The sequence below is a fragment of the Pristis pectinata genome, chromosome 2, assembly GCF_009764475.1.
Source record: "Pristis pectinata isolate sPriPec2 chromosome 2, sPriPec2.1.pri, whole genome shotgun sequence".
Classification (NCBI taxonomy): Eukaryota; Metazoa; Chordata; class Chondrichthyes; order Rhinopristiformes; family Pristidae; genus Pristis; species Pristis pectinata.
The window spans coordinates 22,171,626-22,198,892 of NC_067406.1; the positions used below are offsets into that span (position 1 = coordinate 22,171,626).

At 40.2% G+C, this 27,267-nt stretch overlaps 1 protein-coding gene across 1 annotated transcript in view; it reads right to left on the reverse strand.

Annotated features, from left to right (window-relative positions):
- The window catches only part of LOC127580356 (protein FAM53A-like), a 110,341-nt gene that overhangs the window by 56,130 nt on the left and 26,944 nt on the right, over nucleotides 1-27,267 (reverse strand). Inside the window, 10 exon segments of the mRNA XM_052033703.1 lie at nucleotides 1,459-1,496; nucleotides 1,499-1,525; nucleotides 1,528-1,639; nucleotides 1,641-1,721; nucleotides 1,723-1,947; nucleotides 1,950-1,987; nucleotides 1,990-2,226; nucleotides 2,229-2,255; nucleotides 5,308-5,362; nucleotides 26,761-27,014. Of these exon segments, the coding sequence (XP_051889663.1) occupies nucleotides 1,459-1,496; nucleotides 1,499-1,525; nucleotides 1,528-1,639; nucleotides 1,641-1,721; nucleotides 1,723-1,947; nucleotides 1,950-1,987; nucleotides 1,990-2,226; nucleotides 2,229-2,255; nucleotides 5,308-5,362; nucleotides 26,761-26,913 (993 nt within the window). The 5' untranslated portion in view covers nucleotides 26,914-27,014.

Here is a 27,267-nt window from a genome sequence, read left to right on the forward strand (position 1 = left end):
ACCTAATGAATTCAGGAAGAGGGGAGGAGACCTGAACTTCCACTTTTGGCAACAATAGCTTAAGTAGTATGCTTTCTCCTTAAACCCCATAAGTTGTTTTTGACACAACTGATAACTTTAATTAGCTTGTACAGTCATTAGTTTCCCCCATTGCAAAATTATGAGTTTGTAAATAACTACATTATAAAATAAGAGTCAGGCAAACGTTTCATCAAAACTTGCAAAATATTTATCAAAAATAAAATATTCAGTGATTTTTTTTTGACAAATCACTGACAAAAGGAGAAACAGGCGCCTTTAAAAAAAAGCGTAATCACAACTTGAGACGCTAACATGTAGTGTTCAACTTACCACTGTCATGTTAAGTGAAGAATATTGTGTTTATTATGCGGTTAAACGCTTCCCACAGATAATTAGTTGATGTAGAAGCATATTAAACAATGAGGATAGGTTTGAGACCAATAAACTCTAATCGTCTACTGTTACACCCAACTACATGGCTTCCCAAATTATGCATAAAATTGCAAGAAAAATCCAAGATATCTTCCTGACTTCCACCTTTTGAATCCATATGAAAGGTGCCTTGTTCCCAACTCCTCAGGAGCCCAATCTCCACAGGAGAGAGTATTACGGTGAGTAGAATGAGATTAAACTGCTCCCACAGCTAACATCTTGCCTTGCCTCACCCAGCCTAAAGATGTCTGGCTTCAGCTGCTATGGACCACTGGCTCAAACACAGAGTGGTATGGTGTTCAGCAACCAACAAGTGGAGATTCAGGATTAACCTGCTGTGTAGCTGAGGTGCATTTCATATATTGAATGACTGCACATTTCATACTGGAAAGAGTTCCAAATGGTATGCTGACAACTCCAAGACAAGTGAATGACTGCAAAGAATGTATAGAAATTTATGGCAAAGGGAGTTGCCCTTCCGATCACCAGGCCTATAATTGCCTGATTCTGATTAGCCAAAATTGGTATGTTGTCAAGCCCTATGACAATTTTGTTTCTGACATAGCTGATGGCCTTTATGAGCTCTTACAGTCGACATCTTCCCCCTCCCCCCCCACCATTTCGTAATTGGGGGTTTGTAAATAACTACATCGTAACACTTCTCTCCAGCAAAACTTATCAAAATTTAAGATACTCAAGATGGAAATAGCAGGGCATGGAGCTCAACAAAAAAAACTTCATAATACAATTTCAAACTGGACCTTGATGAAAAGACCTGAAAAATAAGTGCATTTTATAGAGAGTTTTATTAAAACTAGATTAGAGTACCAAAACGTAGTGTTGACAAGCTAAGCAGGAATGCAGGATAGTGAAGTTGAAAATGCTATCTTACTGTGCATTGCAGAGTTCTGGTAAAAAAAACTATACACCCTTTCAGCATAATCTCAAACTAAAATACTAACATTTTACTCAGAACATCAGAAGGACAGACGTTCCCCTACTTACTCTCGTCATCTTTAGGAAATCTAAAGAGGGCCGCGTCACCTGACATCTTCCTCCCGCCTGCGTTTTAGCCACATTTCCTTTCATTCAGCACGCAAGGCTGTGAGCGGCATCGCAGCAATCCCTGTCGGCGGCTCAGCTCTGGTGTGGAGGTAGGCGAGCTGCTTGCTGAAGGCAAGAGGTTTTGCCGTCTCCGTAATGTGTTCCTGTGAAAGTGACAGCCGCCGCCTTGGGTTAAAATCAAAGGGTCCTGTAGAGTTCCAACGAAACACTTGATGTGCTTCCCTCACTACTGTCTACAAAACCGCTGCTGGCTGACGAGGGTCTTGGTACTGGTGAAGTATTGAAGCTGGTGATATTAAATATACTGTTGTTGAGAGATAACGTGTGTTTACTGGTATGCTGGAGCATATTGATGCTTGTGCTTCGTTGCAATGTGGCACTTCCATGGCTGTTGCAGCGCTGTAAAGTTGCACTGCCACCACTGTTGCACACCGCCGTTTCGACACAGGAGTCCAGACCTTGGAACTACAGGTTTCCATGGAGATCGGCACCGGGACAATTCATCAGGCTCTGAAAGAGACCTGCAATGCCGTTTTGTGGGAGGGGCCAAGGGAACACTCGAGTTCTCATTGAGATTCAGCTCACTGATCCAGCCGGAGACTGAGGTTTTATTCATGTCAATCTGCCATTGTAACCCAACGTGGTCAGCTAAGCAGGTTGAAAAAGGAAAAGCCACATTGCGGTTTGTTTCAGCTTTAATTGGACAGTCCTATTAACAAGTGCCCATGGACTTTCTTCTGTTAGAAAAAAAGAAAAACAAGATTAATAACTTCTCATCCCTCTTCAATGGAAGCATCCATAATTATCCATACATACCCGATTCTATCGCATCTTAAAATACTAAAACTCTAAAGCAACAGAGCTGTTTAAATAGTCAACTTTTTCCTTTTATCTTTTTTTAAACCTTTATCTAAATTAGGATAAGAGGTAAGGGGATGAGGCATCATGTTTTAACTAATCACAACCCTGTCTTTGTCCAGCATACGCAAATACTGTACTACATACATGATACACATGCTAGATGAAATTTCCTGTTTCTTCGTCAATGTGGTCACAATTCAACTTTCACATTACATTTCAAAAGTCACTGAAAAATAAAAAGGTACAGTAGTACTACAAGAATGCCAATAACATGCCCACAATTTGGATTAGCAATTTAATCCAAGCCTAGCACATTGTATGAAATATCAACACTCATTTGAAGTAGAGAATACTAGAATCAGAATTTAACAAAAGTGGTATTAATTCATGATGGCATTACATAACGTCACCACAGGCAGAATTCGGCCCAATGCATCATTTAGCCAATTTAAGCATATTTTAACATAAACAGATCCAAGAAAATTCCTATTACCCTATGCCAACTAATTATGTCACTTTTCCACCCAATAATTCTTAATTAGAAATATTTTAATAGTAACCAGGTTATGTGTTTCTTTTAAACTGAAAAAAAGCTTTATTTTTCACTTGACACCCTTCTTAACTTTCTGCAATTTTTAGATTAGTCTTCATTTTACTCTTTCCATAATATTTCTTTTCCCACCTTTTTTCTTAAATCTGCCCATCTGTTTTCCTTCACTGAATTAAAAGTGGAAATCGGCTTTTCATTGGCTGACACTTAAACAAAAGCCTGAAAACCCAGATTACACAGAATTGCATCAGCACTTGCAAAATAAATTAGTTATTTTCATAATAGATCCTTCTCTGTTCTTGCCACTAGTTTGTGACTTTGGCAAACAGCGTCCAAGTTTTTTTTCAAATCTTAAATCTTCACAAGACGTAGAAAAAGCTTACTAAGACTTGTGTATTAGAGTGAAAAGTGACAATGGTTCACACATATCACACACTATAGAATTTTTTTCTTATGAATTGTGGGCAACTACTGCCTATCCACTTTATCTTTGACCAAGTTGCAGGCCATTCAAGAGTCAACCACACTGAGGGTCTAGAATTATATATATAACTTAGTCAATTAACCAAATGAGTTTCTAAACAATCCATGAATTTAATGGTCTCCATTACTAATGCCAGCCTTTAAATTTCAGATTTAATGAAGTTTAAACTTCCCAGAGCCTCCAGAGGGATTTCTGATCATAACCATAGACAATTATTTCAGGTCTTGGGATTACCAGTCCAGTAATTTAACTGCTCTTCTACCATATGGAAAATTGCCTAAAGCTCTTCACTGCAAGGTCTAGTAGGTGGTTAAAAAAAGCTGCATTTACTTAGCCATTATACACAAAATGATGCTCATACAAAACATTGCTGCCCATGCAGTAACTCACACCAAATACCATTCACCCACTCTTGACCTTCACCATTTCCTGGTTCATCTTTATACCAATTTTAAAATTCTGATGGTCAAATCCCTCCTTGGCTTCATTCCCACCACCCCTCCCTTCCCCCATCACTCTCACCTCCCCAGAACTTCAAACCTCAGTATTCACTCAATATCGGTCGCTTGCATCAGCAGCTGAGGCCTCAAGTTCTGCTGTTCCCTCCATAGGTCTTTGTACCATACTCCTCTCCTTTAATGCACAGATGCATCTTGAAGTAGGATATGGTCCATCAAACCAAATTCAGGCCCTGGTATAACTTCTGGATCTGAGCTACAACCTTCCTGAGCTGTGACACCAAGAACAGAATAGTCCATCAATTCATAGGCAATTTATTTACACGGGCTCCTCTCCATAGAACAGCATGGGGATGAAGAGCTCTGAGCAGTAGCAACAGAAGATATACAAATTAGAGTAAGTACCACTGCCAGACTCAATTCTTTGCTGCTACTGAATCCAGAAATAAATCAAGTACATAGTTCCTGTTCCTAACTCCTGGACCTAATTATTTTTTGAACTAACATAAGAATGCAATCAAAAGTAGCAGAAAATATCCAAGAACATTTGGCCTTCCATTAATTTTAGCTGAACTTGCAAAAGAGTGCAAAAATGCCGAAGTTTCTTGGGTCCACTTGGTAACCAATACAACTTTTTTTTGAAAATAGAAACATTTCTACCAGTCTTTACTGTCCTTGTTTTAAAGCAGAACTTTTAATACATTGCTCAGTGCATTTGGTTTCATGATTTTGAATAACAAATCCGTCTATAAATAAAGGTCATCCAGTGGAGAAATTATCCAGTAACTATTGTTTAAATATTAATCCTGGACCAAGTAGTACTTCACTCATTAAAAATATCACAGGGCTTGAAAGGCCCTCTCTCTCCCAATTACAAATTAGAAAATAGTAAATGAACATGCAAAGCTCAGTTTGCTTTCCAGTGGAAAGCAGTTCTTGATTTTTCAGAGGATAACCAAGCTTAAAGAACTGATTGCGCACATATGCCCATTGAGCTATTTAGACCCCAAGCAGCAAAATTCTCTCCTAAATTCCCCCATCAATCACCACTGTAAGGTACCCTTCAAGATCGTTCTTTTGGTTAAGTTGCATATCTGAATACCTTTTCTTGCCTATTCTCACCTTTTTCAGATTATGTCTCTGAAGTGACCTGACACACTATTTTAAAGATGCTATAAAAATGTGATTTGCTATTCATAGATTTATGCCCAGGGAGGAGGTCAAAGGATATGGTATAAAAGTGGATAACTGAAGTACACATGATCAAACTGAATGCTGGATCAGACTGGAGAAGCTTACTGGCTTACTCATATTCCTATGGAACTCATCCTACTCTGGCACTTCTCACTGAAGAACTGCCAGTTGCTAAAAACATTGCAAGAACTATTTTTATTCTGAAGTGTCTGCCTGGGGAGAAAAATGCAAGAAAAACTTACCATCAATTTCATATGGAAACAAGCTGCCATTTTCGTTCAGTTTCTCAGATGAATGCTGAAATTAACCAAAGAGAAAAACAATTGAAAACCCCAGAAATAAAGGTGGTGGAAAAAATCAGTAGTTAAAATGGTTATGCAATAAAATAGAGATTTGGGCCAGGAATTAGCTTTAAGTTTCTTGTTTGCCATAGGGCTAAAGTCTTTTAAATGCTTTTTTTGAACAAATGAATACTACTGCACAAAACTTAATAAATCTCAGTAAACTCAATCTGAATAGCACTCTGAATCACAAAAGTAATGGAAACAGATCAACTTGATCATTTCAGTAAGGGTCTGTCCTGGCCAGAATAGAATACCCAGTGCTTAACAATCAAATGCTAACCTAATATTAAAAAAATCCTTAATGCTCCTTGAAGGCTACTTACCAATGTGATTTTGTTACCAATTAACAACACTACTAAAGCAACAGACCTGATTACCCAAAAAACATTACAAACATGTTTTAAACGTTAATTGATACATCTCATGAAAAGTCCAGGTCATGAGAAATATGCATATAGACTTGCGTTCACAAAATTACCTCTAATCCATTTCACACATTCATTGTTCGGCCCAAGTACAAACCAATCAGAACCTAATTGATAAACCAGCAAATCATAGGATTATCAAAATATTTCTTATCTTAAACAAGAAATAAAAGCATACTGAAACAGAAAACATTGTTTAGCATTGTCCTCTTGCACAGGTATGCGTTGTGATTACACATCATTGGGTAATACTGCTAAAATGCAGCATTCTCAAATGTATTAGATCCTGGAGTTCTGGATTGCATACATGTATCAGCTTTCTTAAAAACTTCAATAGCACTTATTTATACATAATAAATAAGACTATTGCAGCCTGCAAGCACGAGGTAACTAACCTATCAAAGTCTTCACAAATTAAAAGTCTGTTTCTGTCAGAATGAAATGCATAAAATCTATAAAGGATATGTATAGGTGGAGTAGTGGGAGTCAATGAGCCTTTTACTCAATGTTCAAAGCAAAATGGGCACCAAGTAACTCAGTCAGTTGCGCCAAAAGCAATGTTTCAACATTTCAACTAAAAATTTGTATCCACCCACTGTTTTTATTACACTACCGCATAAAATAAGTGATAGAATTTTTGATGAGGTAATGGATAGAAGGTGATATACATGGACCACCAGGTTTTTCAGAAGGTACCACATAACAGGCTTATCAGCTAAGCTGAAGCACATGCCATAAAGGGACATTGACAGCAGGAAGCAAAAATGGCTGAGTAACAGAAAACAGTGTCACAGTGAGTCATTGCTATACAGAGTGGAGGAAGGTGAATAGTGGCGTTTCCCAGGTATTGACATTGGGGATATTTGTTTTCAAAATTGTTATTAATGACTGAGATTTAGGAGTGTAAGCCATGGTATCTAAATTTGCAGATGACACAAAGCTTGGCAATATTCTCAACTGTAAGGAGGATTGTGATAAATTGCAACAGCAAAGTGATGGAAGGGATAATCAACCGTGCTACCAGGTGGCATTGCTTAGCAACAATCTGGTCACAGAAGCTCACTTTGGGTTCTACCAAAATCACTCAACTCCTGACCTCAGTACAGCCTTAGTGCAAACAAGGACTACAGAGCAGAACTCTGGAGATGAAGTGAGTAACTGCCTTTAACATTAAGGCAGCATTTGATCAAGTATGGCATCAAGGAGCTCTGGGTAAACTGGAGTCAATGGGAATCAGGGGAAAGCCCTCCCCTGGTGGAATCATACATCACACATATATGGTTGGAGGTCAATCATCTCTGCAGGAGTTCTTCAGGGTAGTGCCCTACACCCAACCATCTTCAGCTGTTTCATCAATGACCTTTGTTCAATTGTAAGGTTAGAAGTAGGGGTGTTTGCTGATGACTATACAATGTTCAGCACCATTCTCAACTCCTCAGATAAAGAAACCATCCACATCCAAACGTAGCAAAATCTAGACAATATCCAGGCCTGGGCTGAACGGGTGGCAAGTAACATGTGCTCCACACAAATGCCAGGTAATGATATCCAACAAGAGAAAATACAGGTATCACTGAATCCCCCATTATCAATAACCTGTGGGTTACCATCGACTAGAAACTGAACTGGAGTAGCCATGTACACAACGTGGCTTTAAGAGCAGGTCACAGGCTAGGAATCCTGTGGCAAGTAATCCCCCTCCCAACTCCCCATAGCCTGTCCACAATCTACAAGGCTCAAGTCAAGAGTGTGATGGAATACCTTCCATGTACCTGGATGAGTGCAGCTTAAATAACACAAGAAACTCAACATCATAGGAGCCCACTTGATAAGCACCCCATCCACAACCATTTACTCCCTCCACCACCAAAGCACAGTGGCAGCAGTTTGTACCATCTACAGGATGCACTGCTGAAACTCATCCAAGATTCCTTAAACAACACCTTCCAAACCCGCAACCTTCACCAGCTAGAAGGACAAGGGCAGCAGAAAGCATGGGGAACACCTCCACCTGGAAGTTGTCCAAGCCACACACCATCCTGACTTGGAAATATATCACTGTTCCTTTACTGTTGCTGGGTCAAATTCCTGGAACTCCCTCCCTAACAGCATTGTGAGCAGACCCACACCTCAAGGACTGCAGCAGTTCAAGGAAGCAGCTCACCACCACCTTGTCAAGGACAATTAGGGATGGGCAATTAAATGTTGGCTCAGTTTGCAAAGCCCACATTCCTTGAACAAAAATACAGACACGTTGGTCGAATGGGCCAATGCATGGCAGATAAAGTTTAATGCAAAGAAATATAAGGTAATGCATCTTAGTCTGAAGAATGAGGAGAGAATGTAGAATAAAGGAAACTTGTTCTTATTGGGTGCAGGAGCAGAGGCACCTAGGGGTACGTGTGCAACAATTAAAGTGGCAGGACAAGTTGAGAAAATGGTCAATAATGCATGCACAATTCTGGGCTTCGTCAGTAGAAGCACACGGACTCAAAAATCTCCAGGGTCAATTAAGAGTAACAGCAGGAAAAACTATATACATTATGGGAATCCAATAGAACATTATTCTCTGGTAACACTCCATTACAGAGTCATAGCACAAAAACAAACCCTTCGCTATGCCTATGCCTACCATCAAGTACCTATCTATACTAATCCCATTTAGCAGCACTTGATCCGTTGCTTTCTATGCCTTAGCGATTCAAATGCTTGACCAGATTATTCTTAAATTTTGAGAGAGTACTGTGTTCTCAGGTAGTGTGTTCCAGACTTCATCTTTTCCTCAGATCCTCTCTAAACCCCTTGCTCCTCACCCTAAACCTATGCCCTCTGGTCTTAGAGGCCTCTGCCATGGGAAGAAAGTTTCTTACTATCTTTGCTTCTCGTAATTTTGCATACCTATCAGGTCCTCCCTCAGCCTCCTATGCACCAAGGAAATCAAACCCAGCCTATCCAGTCTCCCATCCCAGGCAAGATCCTGGCAAACTCCTTCTGCACCCCCTCCAGCACACTTGCATCCTTCTTGTGGTCTGGTGACAAGAAACTGCATAAAATATTCCAACTGTGGCTTTAACAATGTTTTATAAAATTATACCTCTCTGCTCTTATATTCTTATACCCTAGCTAATGAAGGCAAGCATTCCATATGCCTTCTTCACCGCCATATCTGTCTGTGCTGCCATCTTCAGGGATCTTTGGATGTGCACCATGGCCTCTTTGCTCTTCAATGCTCCCTTAGGCCTGCCATTCATGGTGTACGTCCTACCTTTATTTGATCCCCCAAAATGCATCACCATATACTTATCAGGATTAAATTCCATCTGTCATTGCTTTGCCCAACAGCTTGCCAACTGATTAATAGCATTCTGCAGCCCAAGACTATTCTCCTCACTATCAACACCACAAATTTTTATATCAAACGCAAGCTTACTAATCATGCCTCCTACATTCACATCTAGTCACGAATGTATAATAATGAACAAGGATCATAGTACCGATCACTGCAGAAAAACTGTTAGTCACACACTTCCCATCAATAAAAACACTCCTTCCACCATCACTCTCTCTTATTACCAATCTTGGATCCATTTGCCAACACACTTTGGATCCCATATACTCTAACTTTTTGGACCAGCCTTCCATGGAAGATCTCGATGTGGTAACTGAGCAAACAAAGGAAGGGGGGCTCTGAATTCTGAGAAATCCAAATTATGGCTCTACAAAGTTTAAAACACAATGTGCTGTGGAACAATGAAACAATTCATGGTTCCTATATCCATTTTAGGAAAAAGCCTAAATGATACAAAAACAAAATACTGTAGATAGACAGATACTGTACATTAGAAATAAAGACAGAAAATGATGGAAATATTTGGCAATCTAGGCAGCATCTGTGGAAAGGGAACCAGCTAATGCTTTAAGTCAACAAAGCTTCAGAGCCCTGAGAGAATCGTTTGACAAATTTAATGAAACTTGAAAGGAGAACTTTAAATTGAGGCTCAATTCTCTTCAAATGTAGGAAAAGATCTCTGGACAACCCTGGATACCATAACTGAAAAGTAGTCAAATTCTATTTAAAATCTCACTGTAATCTGTAACGAGGTGAGTATTTTCAGCAATGGAACAAAATACACAAGAATCTTTGAAGTTCAGAAAGCATCTGTTAGTTTGTCTGAGTCAGTGACTGCTTTAATAACCAATTTTAGCCACAGACAGCATCTTCTATTTAACTACTTAAAAAGTGCCAGTACCTGAACACTTAATTGAATGGTATGCAATTAAACATCTGATTTCTTGCCATTACCTGCAGAGCTACAATTAAAACTCCATTGTCAAAAACAGGTTAAAGCAGATGCAATGCATGGAACAATATTCAGCTCTACTGCAGAATGGCAGGTGTTAATTGTTTATGGCACATTTCTAGTTCAAAATATAGAACACAAACAGCTAAATTTCTGCCCATTTTCATGGTATAGGGCAGAAAACCCTAGCTCCAACGAAGCATAATAGTCTTAAAGTTCAGATAGACCAATAGTTTAAGAAAAATAAATCAATAATCAGCTATGTTACCTGGACAAGAAAGAATGTCTTATTTAGGAGTAGAATTGATATCTTCAGATCAACCTTAACGTCAAAAATAATCAATCTGCACAAGAGTTTTCCCATAAGTTTCACAAGAGATTTAACAAAGTACTGTAAATTCTCAGCAAACCCATATATTTCTTGGGCTAATATTTAAGTTTTGAGCACTAATATCTTTTACAGGTTTTTATGTTTGTCGTAAGGTAACATAAGGAAACTGAAGCTGCCACTTGTGCAGACTGAAACCCGAATGGTCTTCTCAAATGATAGGTTTAAAAATCGCAGCAAATATACTTGAGAAACAAGTGGACATGAAGTCTCTCTCTGTCCAGTGTTATAAAAGTTTGGTATTCAATTCTACTCTGTTGGAACAGTATATCTTTTATTTATAGTGTAGTCCTAGCAAGAATATGCTTTAAGATGGTAAATATTTTGGGTAGCCAAGCCTGAAAGGTTATCTACGTTAATGCCAAATTCATTCTGGAAAATGAAACATTGAAAAGCTTTAGAAAGTAGACCAGTTTGTTAAAAAAGCATAATTTTATCTGGCACAGAGTCATTTATAGGTCCTCCCTATATGATTTATGATCGAATGAGTTTAAGTGAAAAGGGGCTCGAGCATATTAGGTATGTGGGGCCGAAAAGCAACGGCAGAACTTTTTTTATTAATGGCCCTTTCATAAATCCAAGCTGCTTTAGGATAGGGAGAAGTCTAACCTTAATCAACTTTGGATTTGCAACTTAAAAGATTGTAATTTATATGAAAGAGAAACTGTCACAAAGGAGCAATTACTAACCTTCATTATGTAACTTTTCTGGAAATGGACTAAAATAGGTAAGATCACAGAGAAACAGAAATTGACAAAATCTAAAAAAGCCCTGAAAGCCTTGTAAACTGTAGGCTATAGGCTAGGGCATCTGAATAAAATTATATACAGCAACTTTTACAAGTGCTCACTTTGTTGATGGAACAGTTTTCCTCCTTAATCAAAAAAGGGTGAAAGGTTACTCACTAGATTCAGCTCCTCAAGCTCACCATTTTTTTTAAAATAGTAAGCAAGCAAATGAACATGCCATCTGGCCAAATTCAACACCTTAGAATTTTAATGACACTGGCCAACACCGCTTTCGCATCAACTAATCAATGGACCACTGTCAAAAATGCTTTGGACAAATTCCAATATTGATGAAGAAAATATTTCAAAAAGTCAACAATGCGCATCTCTACGGTCACACTAATGTAGCTATCTGCTGTTAAAGAAAAGCAAGCAAACTTTTCATGAGAGCTCAATCTTCCGACCACCTTCAATTTCCACAACCCAACAACACATTATCTGTCTACTTTAGTCAAGGTGGTGGTTGTGTGGCAGTGTTCCAATGCTGCTGTGAAAAACCCCAAAGCCAGGCTTCTAACATCCATCCTGTTCACAAGTACTACATTTCTAAGTGCAAATTTGCAGCAAATGACCACATAGAAATGATGCAGTCAAATGAATTTATGCTGGCAGAATTTGCTCAGCACCAACCTCCATCTGAACAGTACTCTCTAAAATTCTGAAGTTTAGTTCATACTTCACAAAACGTGTATTCCACAGCTGCCAATGGAATACCAGAGTTCCCTTAGTATAGCTTCAGTAAATCCACTCATATTTGCCTGTCCTTTTTCATTCCAATCAAACCAAGTTTGCTTGTAAATGGCTAAAAATTGTTTTTTTATTACTGGCCAACATTGAGAACAGAATAGGCATTCAGCCTCTCAAGTTTGTTTCTCACTTAATTAGATTGTGTTTGACTTGTGACCTACCTCCACAGACCCACCTTTTATTCCCATATCCTCCAATATCTTTGCCTATCAAAAATACATCATACTTAAAATCAACATTTGATCAATCAACTGGCATCTGCAGAAAAACATTCTGAATTTCTACCCATGTAAAGACCATTTTCGACCTCTAATTTTAGATTATGTCCCCCATCTGAAGAAACAGTTTTCTTCAAATTGCTGTTTTACATTCTAAATTTTAAGGATACCACCCTAATTTAGTTCTTGAAGTCATTCTGAAAAACCTGTACATCTCCAAGACCTATAACAAGGTGCAATGACCAGAACTGCTCACAGTACTGAACTGAATATCCTGGGATACCTGATATTTAGAAAGGTAAGGAAAAGGTGGTGGGGTAAATGTTAATAAAGGATGCAGTGGGAAGAAATTATCTTGCTCAGAATATGGAGGGGCATAAATCAGTCTGGATAGAGATAAGAGATAGGACAGGAAAGGAATCATGTGAAGGAGCAGTCCACAGCACTATTACAGCAGCTACACTGCAGGAAAATACAAATCAATAATGGGGACCTAGAAGAATGACAATGGTTACCCATGAAAAACTGCATTCTCCTTACAGATTGTACAAACCAAACTGTCAATGGAAGCCTTGAAAGCAACCTCAGTGCATTTGTGACAGTTTTGTTTTAAGATATTTATTAGTCACATATACATCAAAACACACAGTGAAATGCGTCTTTTTACATTACTGAGAACGTGCTATGGGCAGCCCGCAAGTGTCACCATTTTCCGGCACCAACACAGCATGCCCACAACTTCTAACCTGTATGTCTTTGGAATGTGGGATGAAACTGGAGCACCTGGAGGAAATGGATTTAAAATGTGAGATGGCCTACATTTGAGGAGATTTCATAATTCTTATCAATATATTCCACCAAAAGGATCCTGGCTAATGAAGAAAGAAAAAGGTGAATAGCAAGAAGAATGGGAAAACTTTAAAACTGCAAAAGTTTGCCAAAGGAGAAGAAATAAATGAGAGTAAATTGGTAAGAGATATAAAAGGAGAAAAGCAAGAGTTCCTACGTATATAGACAGGAAGTGGGAATTCCAAAGTAAATATTAATCCCCTAAAGGATGAGACTGGACAATTAATAATGGGAAGGAATTAGCAGAGACTACGAACAATTTGTATTAATCTTCACAGCTGAAGATACCAAAGACACCCCAATAGCAGAAAATCAGGGGGTAAAAGGAATGCTGGAGTTTAAAAACTATTTACCAAAGAGAAGATGATATTAGGCCAAATAACATGACAAAGAATGAATCTGATCAGCTCCATTCTAAGATTTTAAACGTAACTGCCGATTTATTGGATATTGGTCATGATCTTTCAAAATTCCCCAGAACCTGGAAAGATCCCAGTACAGCCACAAAAATAACAGCCCTATTCAAAAAGGAGGGAGGGAAGATAATGCAGGGAAATCTAGGCCAGTGAGCCTGACATATTTCATCAGGAAAATGCTGGAATCCGTTATTAATACAGCAGCAGTGGGACATTTAGAAAATTATAAAGCACGTCAACTCTGCTTGATTGTATGAAAACGAAACCATGCTTGACAAATTTAGGAAAAATGGAATGGTCAGCAACAGATGAAAGGTATCAACAGTGGGGATGTGCACTTCCAAAAGGCAAATGATAAGGTGCAACATAGAACGATTACCGCTCAAGATAAGAGCACTTGGGGTTGAGGCAAGATCTTAACATGGACAGAGGATCAACTAACTGACAGTGAATGGTCAGGGAAAGTACATAGTTTTCCTATTACCAGTGAAATGGTGCAGTGATATCTACTTCAACCCACTCCAGGTACTGAAGATGTGCTCACAATGTTATTACATTGGGGATGCCAGGATTCTAACCCTGTAACAATGAACAAACCACGACATGCTTCCAAGTCAGGATGATGTGCAACTTGGAAGCAAAAACCAGGTGTTGTTCACAGCACTGAACACCTTTGATATTCTGGACAATAAAGGCAATGATTATTGCAGTGCCGTTAAAACAGCTTTGGTGAGAAACTACAATGAACCTTCTAGAAGGCATACTGGTACAGGGAAGGAAAAATGGCATGCAGAAGTGGAGTAATAGAGAACTTGAGAAGTTTGAGATGCATTTTGTCGAAGGGATAGGGTGCAGCAATTTAGACTAAATAGCCATTCTAAAAAGTGTGCATTGATCTTTGAATATGGTAGGACACATAAAGAATGTGAGATCTCAGGATTCACAAATAGATATGCCGAATACAAAAACAGGGAAATTAGGCTGAACTAGAATGGAACTAGGGATGAAGGATTTTAAGAGCAAGACTAGGGTAGAGAATGTGAGGTTGTTCTCCTTGGAGCAAAGGAGATGGAGGGGAGATTTGATAGAGATAGACAGATTTAGATAAGGCAATAGAGAAAAGCTATCCCCCTTAGCTAATGGTAGGGGGACTTGGGGACACAGAGGTTAAGGATTTGGGCTGAAAGTGGGGGGGGCGGGGGGGTGCCGGGGGAGAAGAGATGTAAAGGACCACCCTTTTTCACTGTAAGGACACAACTTATTGCCTACAATTGTGATGGATGTGAAGGCAATTAATGATTTGAAAAGGAAATTGAAGGGAAATGAATTCAAAAAGAAAAGTAATTAAAAGAAATAAACTTACAAGGCTTTGGGGATTGAGCAAGGGAAATAGGACTGGATTGCTCTCAAGTACCATCATGGACTTGATAGGTCATATGGTCTGTACCAGTGACTTTTGGACTCAATATTCAACATGGTGAATTGGTGTAAATCAGTGGACTACTTTGCTCTGGATGGTACAAGAGTTCTGAAGAGTCACTCATTGATCTCTTGTAGCCAAGTCAGTTAAGATTCTCATCAATGGTGACTCCATAGCACAGGGGTGTGCCAACATGCTGGAATATCAAGATGGTGGTTAGATGCCCTAATGTTAGGTGAAGTCTTGGAGAGTCACGTCAAAAAATGGACAGCAGTTAGAGGAAGAAATGTTGGAGGATAGACCTTTATCTTAAATTTACACAGACAAGCTTCTTAGAAACTGGAAATTATTCCAGATTATCTAATTGAATATGCCCTTGCTTACAAACCGTGCCCCCTAAAGCCTTTATAAATCCAATACTTGCTGCAGCTTTTAGCTCCAAGGTGCAGGCTCAAAAGAGGCTGGAGAGTGTTGTAAACTCAGCCAGCTCCAGCACAGGCACAACCCTCCCTGCCATCGAGGACATCTTCCAGAGGCAGTGCCTCAAGGAGGGGATCCAATCATTAAGGACCCTCCACCACTTGGGACGTGCCTTCTTCTCATTACTACCATCAGGGCGTGGTTACAGGAGCCTGAAGACCACACTCAACGTTTCAGGAACAGCTTCTTCCCCTCCGCCATCAGATTTCTGATCGGTCAAGGAACCCATCGACATTACCTTGTTATTCTTTTTGTAACTTATAGTAAGTTTTATGTCTTTGTCTTGCACTGTACTGCTGCCACAAAACAACAAACCAACCACACAGTGATAATAAACCTGATTCTGAAAATCAAATGCCAGAAAAAACTCAGGTCAAGCACCATCTGTGAAGAGACATCACCAACGTTTTGGGTCTTCATCAAACACAGGCCCGAAATGTTAATGTTTGTCTTCCATAGATATTGCCTGACTGCAGAGTTTTCAAGCACATTGTTTTTGTTTCAGATTTACAGCTTCTGCAGTTTTGATTTTCTTTTATTCAGTTTTTATCCCTTCCTCTTTCTATATGCTTGCAAGGCATCATAGTAAACATGCCAAGGCAAGGCATCATGTAAACATGCCAATGGCAATGCCTTAGCTTCAGCTGCATAAGAGCTACCATGATTTAGAATTCATAATGAATTTGGGCTTAGAGAACATAGAGGACTATTGACAGAACTGAAGGCCCAAGCTAAGTTCCAAGAAAATAACCACTGCAACTTTTCATCTCAACACCAAAATCTCCCAAGGCCCTTCTGTGGCAACAATGAGACGGAGTCCACAGAGAGATACAGCACAGAAACAGCCATTTTTCCACCATGTCTGTGCCAACCATCAACCAGCCACTTACACTAATCTTACATTAATTCCATATCCTCATTAACTCCCCCACATTTTTCCACTCATTTACATACAAGGGGCAATTTACAATGGCCAATTAGCCTGTCAACCTGTACATCTTCCTGGTGGGAGGGGAAACAAACATCCAGAGGAAACCCAGGGAGAACGTGCAAACTCCAATTCGGCGGTGCCCGAGGTCAGGATTGAAACTAGGTCCTCTAGCACTGAGGCAGAAGCTCTACTAGCTGTGCCACTATGCTACCCCAAGGTGCAACCCCACATCAATTTAACTCTAACTGATGGTAAGCTCAGTATAAGTGAGGTGGTAGTGAGGCCAATGTGGGAACTGCACTCTTCCACAGATGGTCAATGCAGATCAACAATAACATCTCATCGCTATCAACACAGGCGCACCTCAAGGGTGCATGCTTAGCCCACTGTTCTACCCTTACACTCATGACTGTGGCGTTAAGCACAGCTCAAACTCCATCTGAAAATTCGCCGATGACACCACTGTTGTTGGTAGAATCTCAGATGGCAATGAGGCAGCTTACAGGAGTGAAACAGACCAGCTGGTGGAATGGTGTCGCAACAACAACCTCGTACTCAATGTCAACAAGACCAAGGAACTGGTTGTGGACTTCAGGAAGGGAAAGTTGGGAGAACACACACCACTCCTCATTGAGGGGTTAGTGCTGGAAAGGGTGAGCAGTTTCAAGTTCCTGGGTGGTCAACATCTCAGAGGATCTATCTTCAACCCAACACATTGATGCAATCACAAAGGCGGCATGCCAGCTGCTCTACTTCGTTAGGAGTTTGGGGAGGTTTGGTATGTCACTAAAGGCTCTTACAAATTTCTATAGATGTATAGTGGAGAGCATCCTGACTGGTTGCATCACAGCCGGTATGGAGCATCCAATCCACAGGATTGCAAGAGGCTGCAGAGGGTTATAGACTCAGCCAGCTCCATCATGGATACAACTTCGAGAGGCTGATCATAGCATGCATTAACTTCACCTCCCCAAAAAACCTCGACCCACTGTAATTCACCTACCACCGAAACAAGTCTATGGCGGATGCCATCTCCCTGGCCCTGTAATCAACTGCAACTAGACACCAATGCTGGCAATGTTAACCTGGAAGCAAATGCTGACATTGGTTTACATCCTTCTGGTGAATTTGGAGGACTTTCTGGATGCAGCATTGGTGGTTGGTATTTTTCCAGTGCCTTAAGATGTCTACTGGAGGTAGTCCAGGTCTTAGAAACATACAAGGACAGGGAATCACTGCTGTCCAATGGATTATGAGTGGTGTGCCAGGTCTGAGTCCTGATCTTTAAATACTCTTCTCTTCAACCAAAGGCCGTGCTGACACATTGAAGTCAGTGATGAATTTCATCATGGACATTTCCCTTCTGCAAGAGTTGGCTCCTGAGAAGTGGTCCACATTTTCCAGGGTTTCATCATGAATCTTTATTGTCAGACGGCATTGTGGTACAGCAGGAGCAGGCTGGTACAGGACTTTTGCCTTGCATGTGTTAAGTAGAAGGACCATCTTCTCATATGCTTCAGTGAAAGCATCAAGGGCTTGGACTGAGTGTGCGAAAATGTAATCTCCATCTGTATCCTGCAGTTTGACCACTGAAGTTTGGTTAATCTTCTGAAGGACCTTCCAAAGAGGGCCAGTGAGTTTGATGCCTGACAGAAGTTGTGACCCCCTCTTACACCTGTGAAAATTTTGGCAACTTGTGTACAAATTTAAATTAAGATCACCAAACATGATTGTGATCAAGAACGGATTATGGAATATCTACGAACCTAATGCACAATCTATAAATGGGTATCACAACATGCGATTATTTTGTTTCAATATGTAAGTGCTAAAATATAATTGTTAAAAAGCTATAACAAACAGATTCTATCATTCTCTCTCTCTATATATATATATGTATATATGTGTGTGTGTATGTATATATGTGTATATATAGAGAGAGAGAGAGAGAGAGAGAGAGAGAGAGAGAGAGAGAGAGAGAACACATTAGATAATTAAGTTAAAATATAATTTATTGGCATTGCTTATAAATGACTGGTTTTCCTTAATCAGCTCCCTTTCCATTGAATGAGCACGTGTGAACCCCTTTAGCACATCAGCAGTTTCACTTTTTCCCATACAATTACCATTCTATCAAATAAAACCTTTAATTTTATGCCAGCCTTTGTTCCTATATGATTTGTTGTGATTAAAAAGGGTGCATGCCCAGATGTTCCCTTGGTAGAATTATTTCTCCAGTTATTAAATGATTCAATATGTAACATCAGGCCTTTAATTCAACATCCATTACTTCACTCTGACACTGACCAATGTTACCATTGGTTCTATAGCCTGTTGCCATTTGTATAGACTTGTACTTCCTTGTTTAGCAAACAATGTTAACATTACTATAATATATTGAGTATTCATTAAGCATAACATTATCAACATAGCATCAGTGTTTTTTCATCTAGATTCCAGCATCTGCAGTCCTTTATTTCTCAGTTTCTATAACATTATCAAACAAGTTTCAATCTAAATATAAAAGAATGGCCTGTTAATAAAGATCATGTCCTAAGTCTGCAGAAGAGGTGGTGTGAACTAGCTGTTGCTTAGATGGTAGCACTTCACCAATGAGTCAATTTCTCTCCAATGACTCAAGCACATAGCCAGGCTGACACTTTAATGCAATAATGAGAGGAAATGGCATCAGAGGCATCTTTCCGCTGATGCTCATCTGCCCTCAGGTGGACTCAAAGATCCCATTTCAATATTCAAAGAGCAGGGAAGTTTTCTCAGAATTATTCCAATATTTTTAAATACAGATTATCTGGTCAATATCAGATCATTGTTTGTGGGACCTTGCTATGTGATAATTAGCTACCAGGTTTCCAAACTACATCACTGAAAACATGACAAAGTAGTTGGTTGTAATGTTCCTCTGTACACTGACTAAAGTATGATAGAATCCAAGGTCATACGTTTCCACATCAACAATGGGCAGGACTCATAACCACCCGTGAGCAAATTCCACATTCCAATATTCTTTACTGCATGAACAAAAGGAATATTCCACCCTGCAATGCTTTTAGTCCCAATAGCAAACAGATAACACTATAGTAATCCAACTGTCTGACATTTAGAAATCACAATCATGCAGAGATTGTGCCATGCTATTCCTCCACTTTAGATGTGATTGAACCAGATTCCCTTGACATTTATAGGTGGAATCTGCCCTAGTTCACTCTACACATACATCACAAAAGGGAAAAAAAGGTGGCATTTGACACTTATATTCAATTGAACATACTAAGTCACAGGGCAATGGGTACAAGATCCACCACAGATTGAGCTGTGGGGGCAGTTCTGTAAAATGTACCTACAAAACTGATGAACAGCAGACCCATACACAAACCTCATACGTTTCACTTGATAGTTTGCTTCATAATAAAGGCACAAGTTTTCCACACAATGTAATTGACCAACAGAACAAAACAACCCAAGTCTATTAGCTTGAAGGGAGGGGAATGGAAAATTCTTTCCCAACTCCATAAGGTTTTAAAAGCTATTCCAGAAAATCACTTTGAAAAAAAATGGTACAGGCGTAACATCTGCTATGTTTGCTTACATAGAAGTTAATACAATTCAGAAGTTATTTACTGTGGTACTGAAGATAATAAATTAAATAAAGCCAATTCTTTCTTTACAAGTACTGAAAATATACTGCAGGGAGTGCCCTACATAATAGAAACATCAAGGATCAGCCTCTGAAATACTTGGAAGAAAATATATAGCTTCTTTAATATACAAACTGACAAAGATTCTCTCAAATTCCTCAAGCCATTTTTTGTTTACCAACAATTACACAGGATTTTATGGTGCAAATGGTATCAGTAGCCACTACACCCTGCTATTGTGGAATAAACTGCTCAGCACATGTATAGTAAAGAATCTGATCTTTTCATTAAAGCACATGAAGGGCATTACCCATTAGATATCCCTAAATGGTAAAGCAAATGTCAGGCCTAGTCTATTCAAGAACAAGAGAAATTTTAAATCGCATAGCTAGTCTTGATTACTATCAAACATGAATTCTTGCATTGAAAATCTGCTTTTGCAAATCTGCAGTTTTATTCCTTTGGTTATTTAATTATTGCTGGATCTTTAAACTAAATCTAGAATTGATTTTTGACTACTTTTATTTTTGGGTCTTGCACCTCCCTCTCAATCTTATTTTCCTTTTGTTTTCTATGAATTTATTTTAAATATTCTACCTTACACTCCTGGTTTAGACACTAGTTAGTCTCAGAGGATTCTTAAATCTGAATGGTTAAAGAGATACACCATAGGATTTCCTGAAAAGGAATTACTGTTTAGTTATGACTCAAAAACCTGCCATAAGTCTGTAATCAGCTATAAATACAGTGAATAGCAAGGGCCACTCATTCACTGCTGACCATAAAATCCAATTCAATAGTTTACTTAAAATGTGATCAAATGTACATGAATGTTTAACCTTTGGTGGATTACATGAAGTGCACTACCCATATGAAAATGTCTCAAGTTCACTTGGCAGTTAATAGACCTTTCCTAGTTTTGTAAAATCAATACCTCAGGTGGGATATTACCCTTTCAAATGTAATTAAGCAAAGCTAGATTTTTGACCTTCTATAAAAATCAGTATTTCCAGTACACAAGATTAGCTTACCACTCCCAGTTTTCAGTACAGTTCTGATACACTTTTCTGATAAAAAGTTACAATTTCCAATAAATGCAAAAAACTGATTAATGTTTACAGATGTCAGCTGGCACAATTTCTATCCTCGATTACTGTGACTATTGAGCTTATTTCAGTTTAAGCAAAAGCTATGCATCTCTGTTCAGGTAAGAGATAAAATGGATCCAATTCTAAGTAACTGTACTGACTGATGCAGACTGCCTATTTTACTGTGGAATGTGGAGTTCTATTTATAAATAGGTAAAAAGCTTATAAAGCACAGGACATAATTGCATGACTCAAGGATCCTTGAAAGTTACAAGACACCAAGTGGCAGGACAAAACCAAGACATCCTGAATAATTAAAAAATTAAGTGTCAGAGTCATGCAGAATGGAAACAGACCCTTCAGCCCACCAAGTACACACTCATCACTGGCACCCATTTACACTAATCATTTTTAAAAATTTTCTCAACAGTCCTATCAACTCTTCCCAGATTCCACCACCCACCATTTGGTCGATTAACGTACAAACCCACACATCTTTGGGATATGGGAGGAAACTGAAGTAACTGAATCACAGGGAGAATGTGCATATTCTACATGACAAGATCTTGAGATTCTATACTAGAGTTCAGAAGAATGAGAGGCCACCTCCTTGCAACAAACATTTTGAGAAGATAAATGTTAAGAAGCTTTCTTCCACTGGTTGAGTTTCTAAGACTTGAGACCATAGCCTCTGGAGAAGGGGTTGAGCATTAAGGACTGAGACAAGGAGAAATTTCTTTATGCAGAGCTCTGAAATCTTTGGATGCTTTACCCTAGAAAGCTGTTGAAATTGATAATTTTGGATAATGAAGAAATCAAGGGATACAGGAATCATGTGGGAAACATGAAGTACAAGATCACAGTATTATAAAATAGCAGAGCAGACAGAAGTGGCAGCTTGACCTACTCACCAATCATAATGGCACAGGAAGCCATATGGTGCAATCCAGCCAAACCCATTTTCCTGCTCCATTCCTGCAACTTTCCAAAAAGGTGCTTCCCATATTCTAATAACAGCCTCAATCTTTCAATCTGTCTCCTTGGTTCTTGTACCAATAGTAAAGAGAACTGTCTTTTTTTTATTCAGCTTATCCAGATCTTTTAAAATTGTACACCTTTATCAAATTGTTCAATGAATATTTCCTATACCTTAAGCTCTTTAAGGCTTTTTTGCCAGCCCATGTCAGATGGGAAGAGAGACGGTTCCAAAAATATTTTCGCAGGATGAGGATCTAAACCTCAAATGTCAAATTCTTATCCTTAACTGATGACACCATTCCAGAGTAATGGTCTGCCTTCTAAAATAGGAATATAAAAAAGTGAATAGAACAATAGCCAGTTAGCGAGGGCCATGACTTGGAGCAAGAAGCGGGACTCTCGATGGGAGAGGTGGGAGCCATATAAAGAGGTGAGTGTCAGGACCAAGTATTTTTCCGGGTATTTCCTGACAATACAAGAGGCACAGCTGCAAATTGTTAGGTGATAATTGAAAGGGAAATTAGCCAATTGGCAACAACCAATAAAAAGATAGGGTCAGGCAGAGCAGCCATTTTGGAGCTGCCATTATTGGAGTGGACCAATGTTAGGGTTAGGAGCTGAGGCTTCGGCTCAAGAGGCTACGATAAGTTTCTGGCAAGTTTCTCTCTGTCTATTAGTGCCTAGCTAAAGTAGTGACAATGGATCCAGGGTCAGTGGTGTTTTCTTCCTGCCAGATGTGGGAGATCTCAAGTCTCCCTGATTGCTACATCTGAGGGAGGTGCATCCAGCTGCAGCTCCTTACAGACCATGTTAAGGAATTGGAGCTGCAGGTGGATGACCTTTGACTCATACAGGAGAATGAGGTGATAGATAAAAGCTACAGGAAGGTAGCCACACGCAAGTTGCAGGAGGCAGATAGCAGGATGACAGTCAGGAGAGGGGAAGGGAATAGGCAGATAGTGTGGAGTACCCCTGTGGCTGTTCCCCTCAATAACAGGAATACTGCTTTGGATACTCTTGGGAGGGGATGACCTACTGGGGAAAAGTTGCAGTGGTCAGGTCACTGGCACTAAGTCTGGTTCTGTGGCTCAGAAGGGAAGTGGGGGGTGGGGGAAAGAAGAGAAGAGAAGAGCAATAGTGATCAGGGAGCAGACAGGAGATTCTATGGACATGAAGGAGACTCCCGGATGGTATGTTGCCTCCCAGGTGCCAGGGACATCTCAGATCGGGTCCACAGCATCCTAAGGGGGAGGGTAACCAGCCAGAAGTCATGGTACACATTGGTACCAATGATGTAGGTAGGAAAAAGAGTGAGGTCCTGAAAAGTGAATATGGGGAACTATGTAGGAAGTTGAAAAGCATTGCTGCCTGTGCTATGCGCCAGCGAGGGTAAGAATAGGTTGATTTGGCAGATGAATTATGGCTGAGAAATTGGTGCAGGGGGCAGAATTTCCAATTTGTAGATCATTGGGATCTCTTCTGGGGAAGGTATGACCTGTACAAAAGGGACAGGTTACACCTGAACTGGAGGGGGACCAATATTTTTGCAGGCAGATTTGCTAGAGCTATTGCAGAGCATTTAAAATAGCTTGGCAGGGGGATGGGAACTCAAGTGATAGGTCAGAGGATGGGGCAGTTGGTGTACAGGTCGATGCAGCACGTAGAAAGACTGAGGAAGGACAGGCATTTGGTTGGGCAAAATTGCAGTCAGTTGGATGGGTTGAAGTGTCTATTTTAATGAAAGTAGTATCAGGCACAAGGGTGATGAACTCAGAGCATGGGTCAGTACATGGAATTATGATGATATGGCCATCACAGAGACTTGGCTGTCAAGGGCAGGAATGGATGGCTGCTGGATGTTCCAGGGTTTAGATGTTTCAAAAGGGACAGGGACGGAGGTAAGAGGTGGGAAAGTGGCATTGTTAATCAGGCATAGTATCACAGTTGCAGAAAGGAAAGATGCCCTGGAGGGATCACCTGTGTAGGTGGAGGTCACAAACAGGAAGGGAGCAGTCACTATTGGGAGTTTTATACAGACCTCCCGCCACCCCCCCCCCCCCCCCCCCCCATTGCAATGGAGACACTGAGGAACAGATTGGGAGGCAGATTTTGGAAAGGTACAAAAAATAACGGTTGTTGTCATGGGTGATTTCAACTTCCCAAATATTGATTGGCTCCTTAGTGCAAAAGGTTTGGATGGGGCAGAATTTGTTAGGTGTCCAGGAAGGATTCTTGACAATATGTAGATAGGCTGACTAGAGGAGAGGCCATTCTGGATCAGGTACTAGGCAATGAACCTGGTCAGGTGTCAGATTTCGGTGGGTGAGATTTCAGAGCAGTGACCACAACTCCCTGACCTTTACCTTTGTCCTGGAGAGGGATAGGAGTAGATGGTATTGGAAAGTATTTAATTAGGGGGAGGAGGAATTATGATGCTATTAGGCAGGAACATGGGAGTGTAAACTGGGAGATGTACTCAGGGAAATACACAATAGAAATGTGGAGGTTGCTTAGAGATCACTTGCAGGGGTTCTGGATAGGTTTGTCCCATTGAGGCTGGAAAAGGATGGCAAGGGTGACGGAATCATGGTTGATAAGAGATGTAGAATATCTAGTGAAGAGGAAGAAAGCTTACTTAAGGTTCAGGAGGGATCAGACAAGGCTCTAAAGAATTACAAGGTAGCCAGGAAGTAGCTTAAGAATGGACTTAGGAGAGCAAGAAGGGGGCATGAGAAGGCCTTGGTGAGCAGGATTAGGGAAAACCCTAGGAGGATGACTAGAGTGAAGGTAGGACTGATAGGAATAGAGGAGGAAACTTGCCTGGAGTTGGAGGTGGTAGGGGAGGTCCTTAATGAATACATTGCTTCAGTATTCACCTGTGAGAGAGAATTTTATGTTTGAGGACAGAGCAAAACAGGCTGATGCTGGAACATGGCGAGGTTAAGGAGGAGGATGTGCTGGAACTTTTGAAAAACATTAGGAAAGGTAAGTCCCTGGAGCCAGACAGGATATATCCCAGGATACGATGGGAAGCGAGGGAAGATTTGAGCCCTTGGTGATGATCTCTGTGTCCTCACTTGCCACAGGAGTAGTACCAGATGATTGGAGGGTGGCAAATGTTATTCCTTTGTTCAAGAAAGGGTATAGGGATAACCCTGGGAATTACAGACCAGTGAGTCTTACTTCAGTGGTGGGCAAATTATTGGAAAAGATTCTTAGGGACAGGATTTATGAGCATTTGGAGAAGCACAGTCTGATTAGGGATAGTTAACATGGCTTTGTGAGAGGCAGATCATGCGTTACGAGCCTGATTGAATTCTTTGAGGGTGTGACAGAGCACATTGAAGAAGGTAGAGCAGTGGATGTTGTGTATATGGACTTTAAGGCATTTGATGTTTCCCTTTGATAAACTCATTCAGAAGGTCAGGAGGCATGGGATCCGGGGAAACTTGGCTGTGTGGATTCAGAATTGGCTGGCCCATAGAAGACAGAGGGTGGTGGTAAATGGAGCATATTCTGCCTGGAGGTCAGTGACCAGTGGTGTTCCGCAGGAATCTGTTCTGGGACCCCTACTCTGTGATTTTTATAAATGACTTGAATGAGGATGTGGAAGGGTGGGTTAGTAAGTTTGCAGATGACACGAAGGTTGGTGATGGTTGTCGAAGGTTACAACAGGACATTGATAGGATGCAAAGCTGGGCTGAAAAATGGCAGATGGAGTTCAACCCAGAAAAAAAGTGATACACTTTGGAAGATAGAAATTGAAGGCAGAATACAAGGTTAATGGCAGGATTCTGAGCAGTGAGGAGGAAAAGAGGGATCTTGGGGTCCAAGTCCAGAGATCCCTGAAAGTTGCCATGCAAGTTGATAGCGTTGTTAAGGCGGCATATGGTGTGTTGGCCTTCATTAGTTGGGGGATTGAGTTCAAGAGCTGTGAGGTAATGTTGCAGCTCTATAAAACCCCAGTTAGACCACACTTAGAATATTGTGTTCTGTTCTGGTTACCTCACTATAGAAAGCATGTGGAAGCTTTAGAAAAGGGTACAGAGCAGACTTACTAGGATACCACCTGGATTGGAGAGCGTGTCTTATGAGGATAGGTTGAGCGAGCTAGGGCTTTTCTCTTTGGAGAGGAGGGTGAGAAGTGACTTGGATAAAGATGAGATCCGAGTGGACAGCCAGAGATTTTTTCCCAGGGCAGAAATGGCTAACACGAGGGGCGATAATTTTAAGGTGATTGGACGAAAGTACTGGGGAGATAGAGTTAAGTGTTTTATTTTACACAGTGGTGGGTGCACAGAACACGCTTCCAGGGGTGCTAGTAGAGGCAGATAATTCGGGACATTTAAGAGACTCTTTGGCACATGGATGATAGAAACAGAGGGTTATGTGGGAGGGAATGGTTAGATAGATCTTAGTAGGTTAAAAGGTCAGCACATCATGGGCCAAAGGGCCTGTACTGTAATGTTCTATGTTCTAACTATTTAGAACTTTATTCAATGAAGGTTAAGCTCAGTGATGGAAGCTATAATAATAACAGTTGATGATTTGAAGTCAACTAGCAAGCTTCCCCTAATGAAACAAGGTGAGTAACCAGTATTAGCCCAAAGGATGCTTTAAATCACGAGTCAAAGCTACCAAATTACCCAAGTTGTGAAACTCTTACCAGATTAATGCTGTAGGCCTTGCACGTCATATCCTGCAGGCTTTGGTTCTGCAACTTTTCTGTGATTAGTGTTACCATGGTAGTTGTCTCTTTTCCACTGCTCACACTGGCAAGCATCGGACGCTTTTTATGTACTGTTTCAATATTCCCCATGCACTCCCTGGTTGCCGTACTGCATCCCTGTTCTTATTCATTGGCCTCCATGGCAGCTGCAGCTTTCACGAACCAACATAACCTTCAGTACATTCAATTACCTGTTAAATTACAAATGCAATAAGGAAATAAAATTTTTGTTGCAAAACTCATTCACAGTAAGATTTAAATCAAAAACAAAGTATTACTGAAACCATTAGAATCTTTAACAACTGTCAACTTTTATTCTGGTGCTCATTTTGATCATAGACAAAATTCAGATGGATACATTTCTAATAAGCTTTTACCTGTTGGACAGTTTTGTAGCATTTTCTTCAAACAACTATAGGTAGCAAATCTTGTTTAAATATAGAA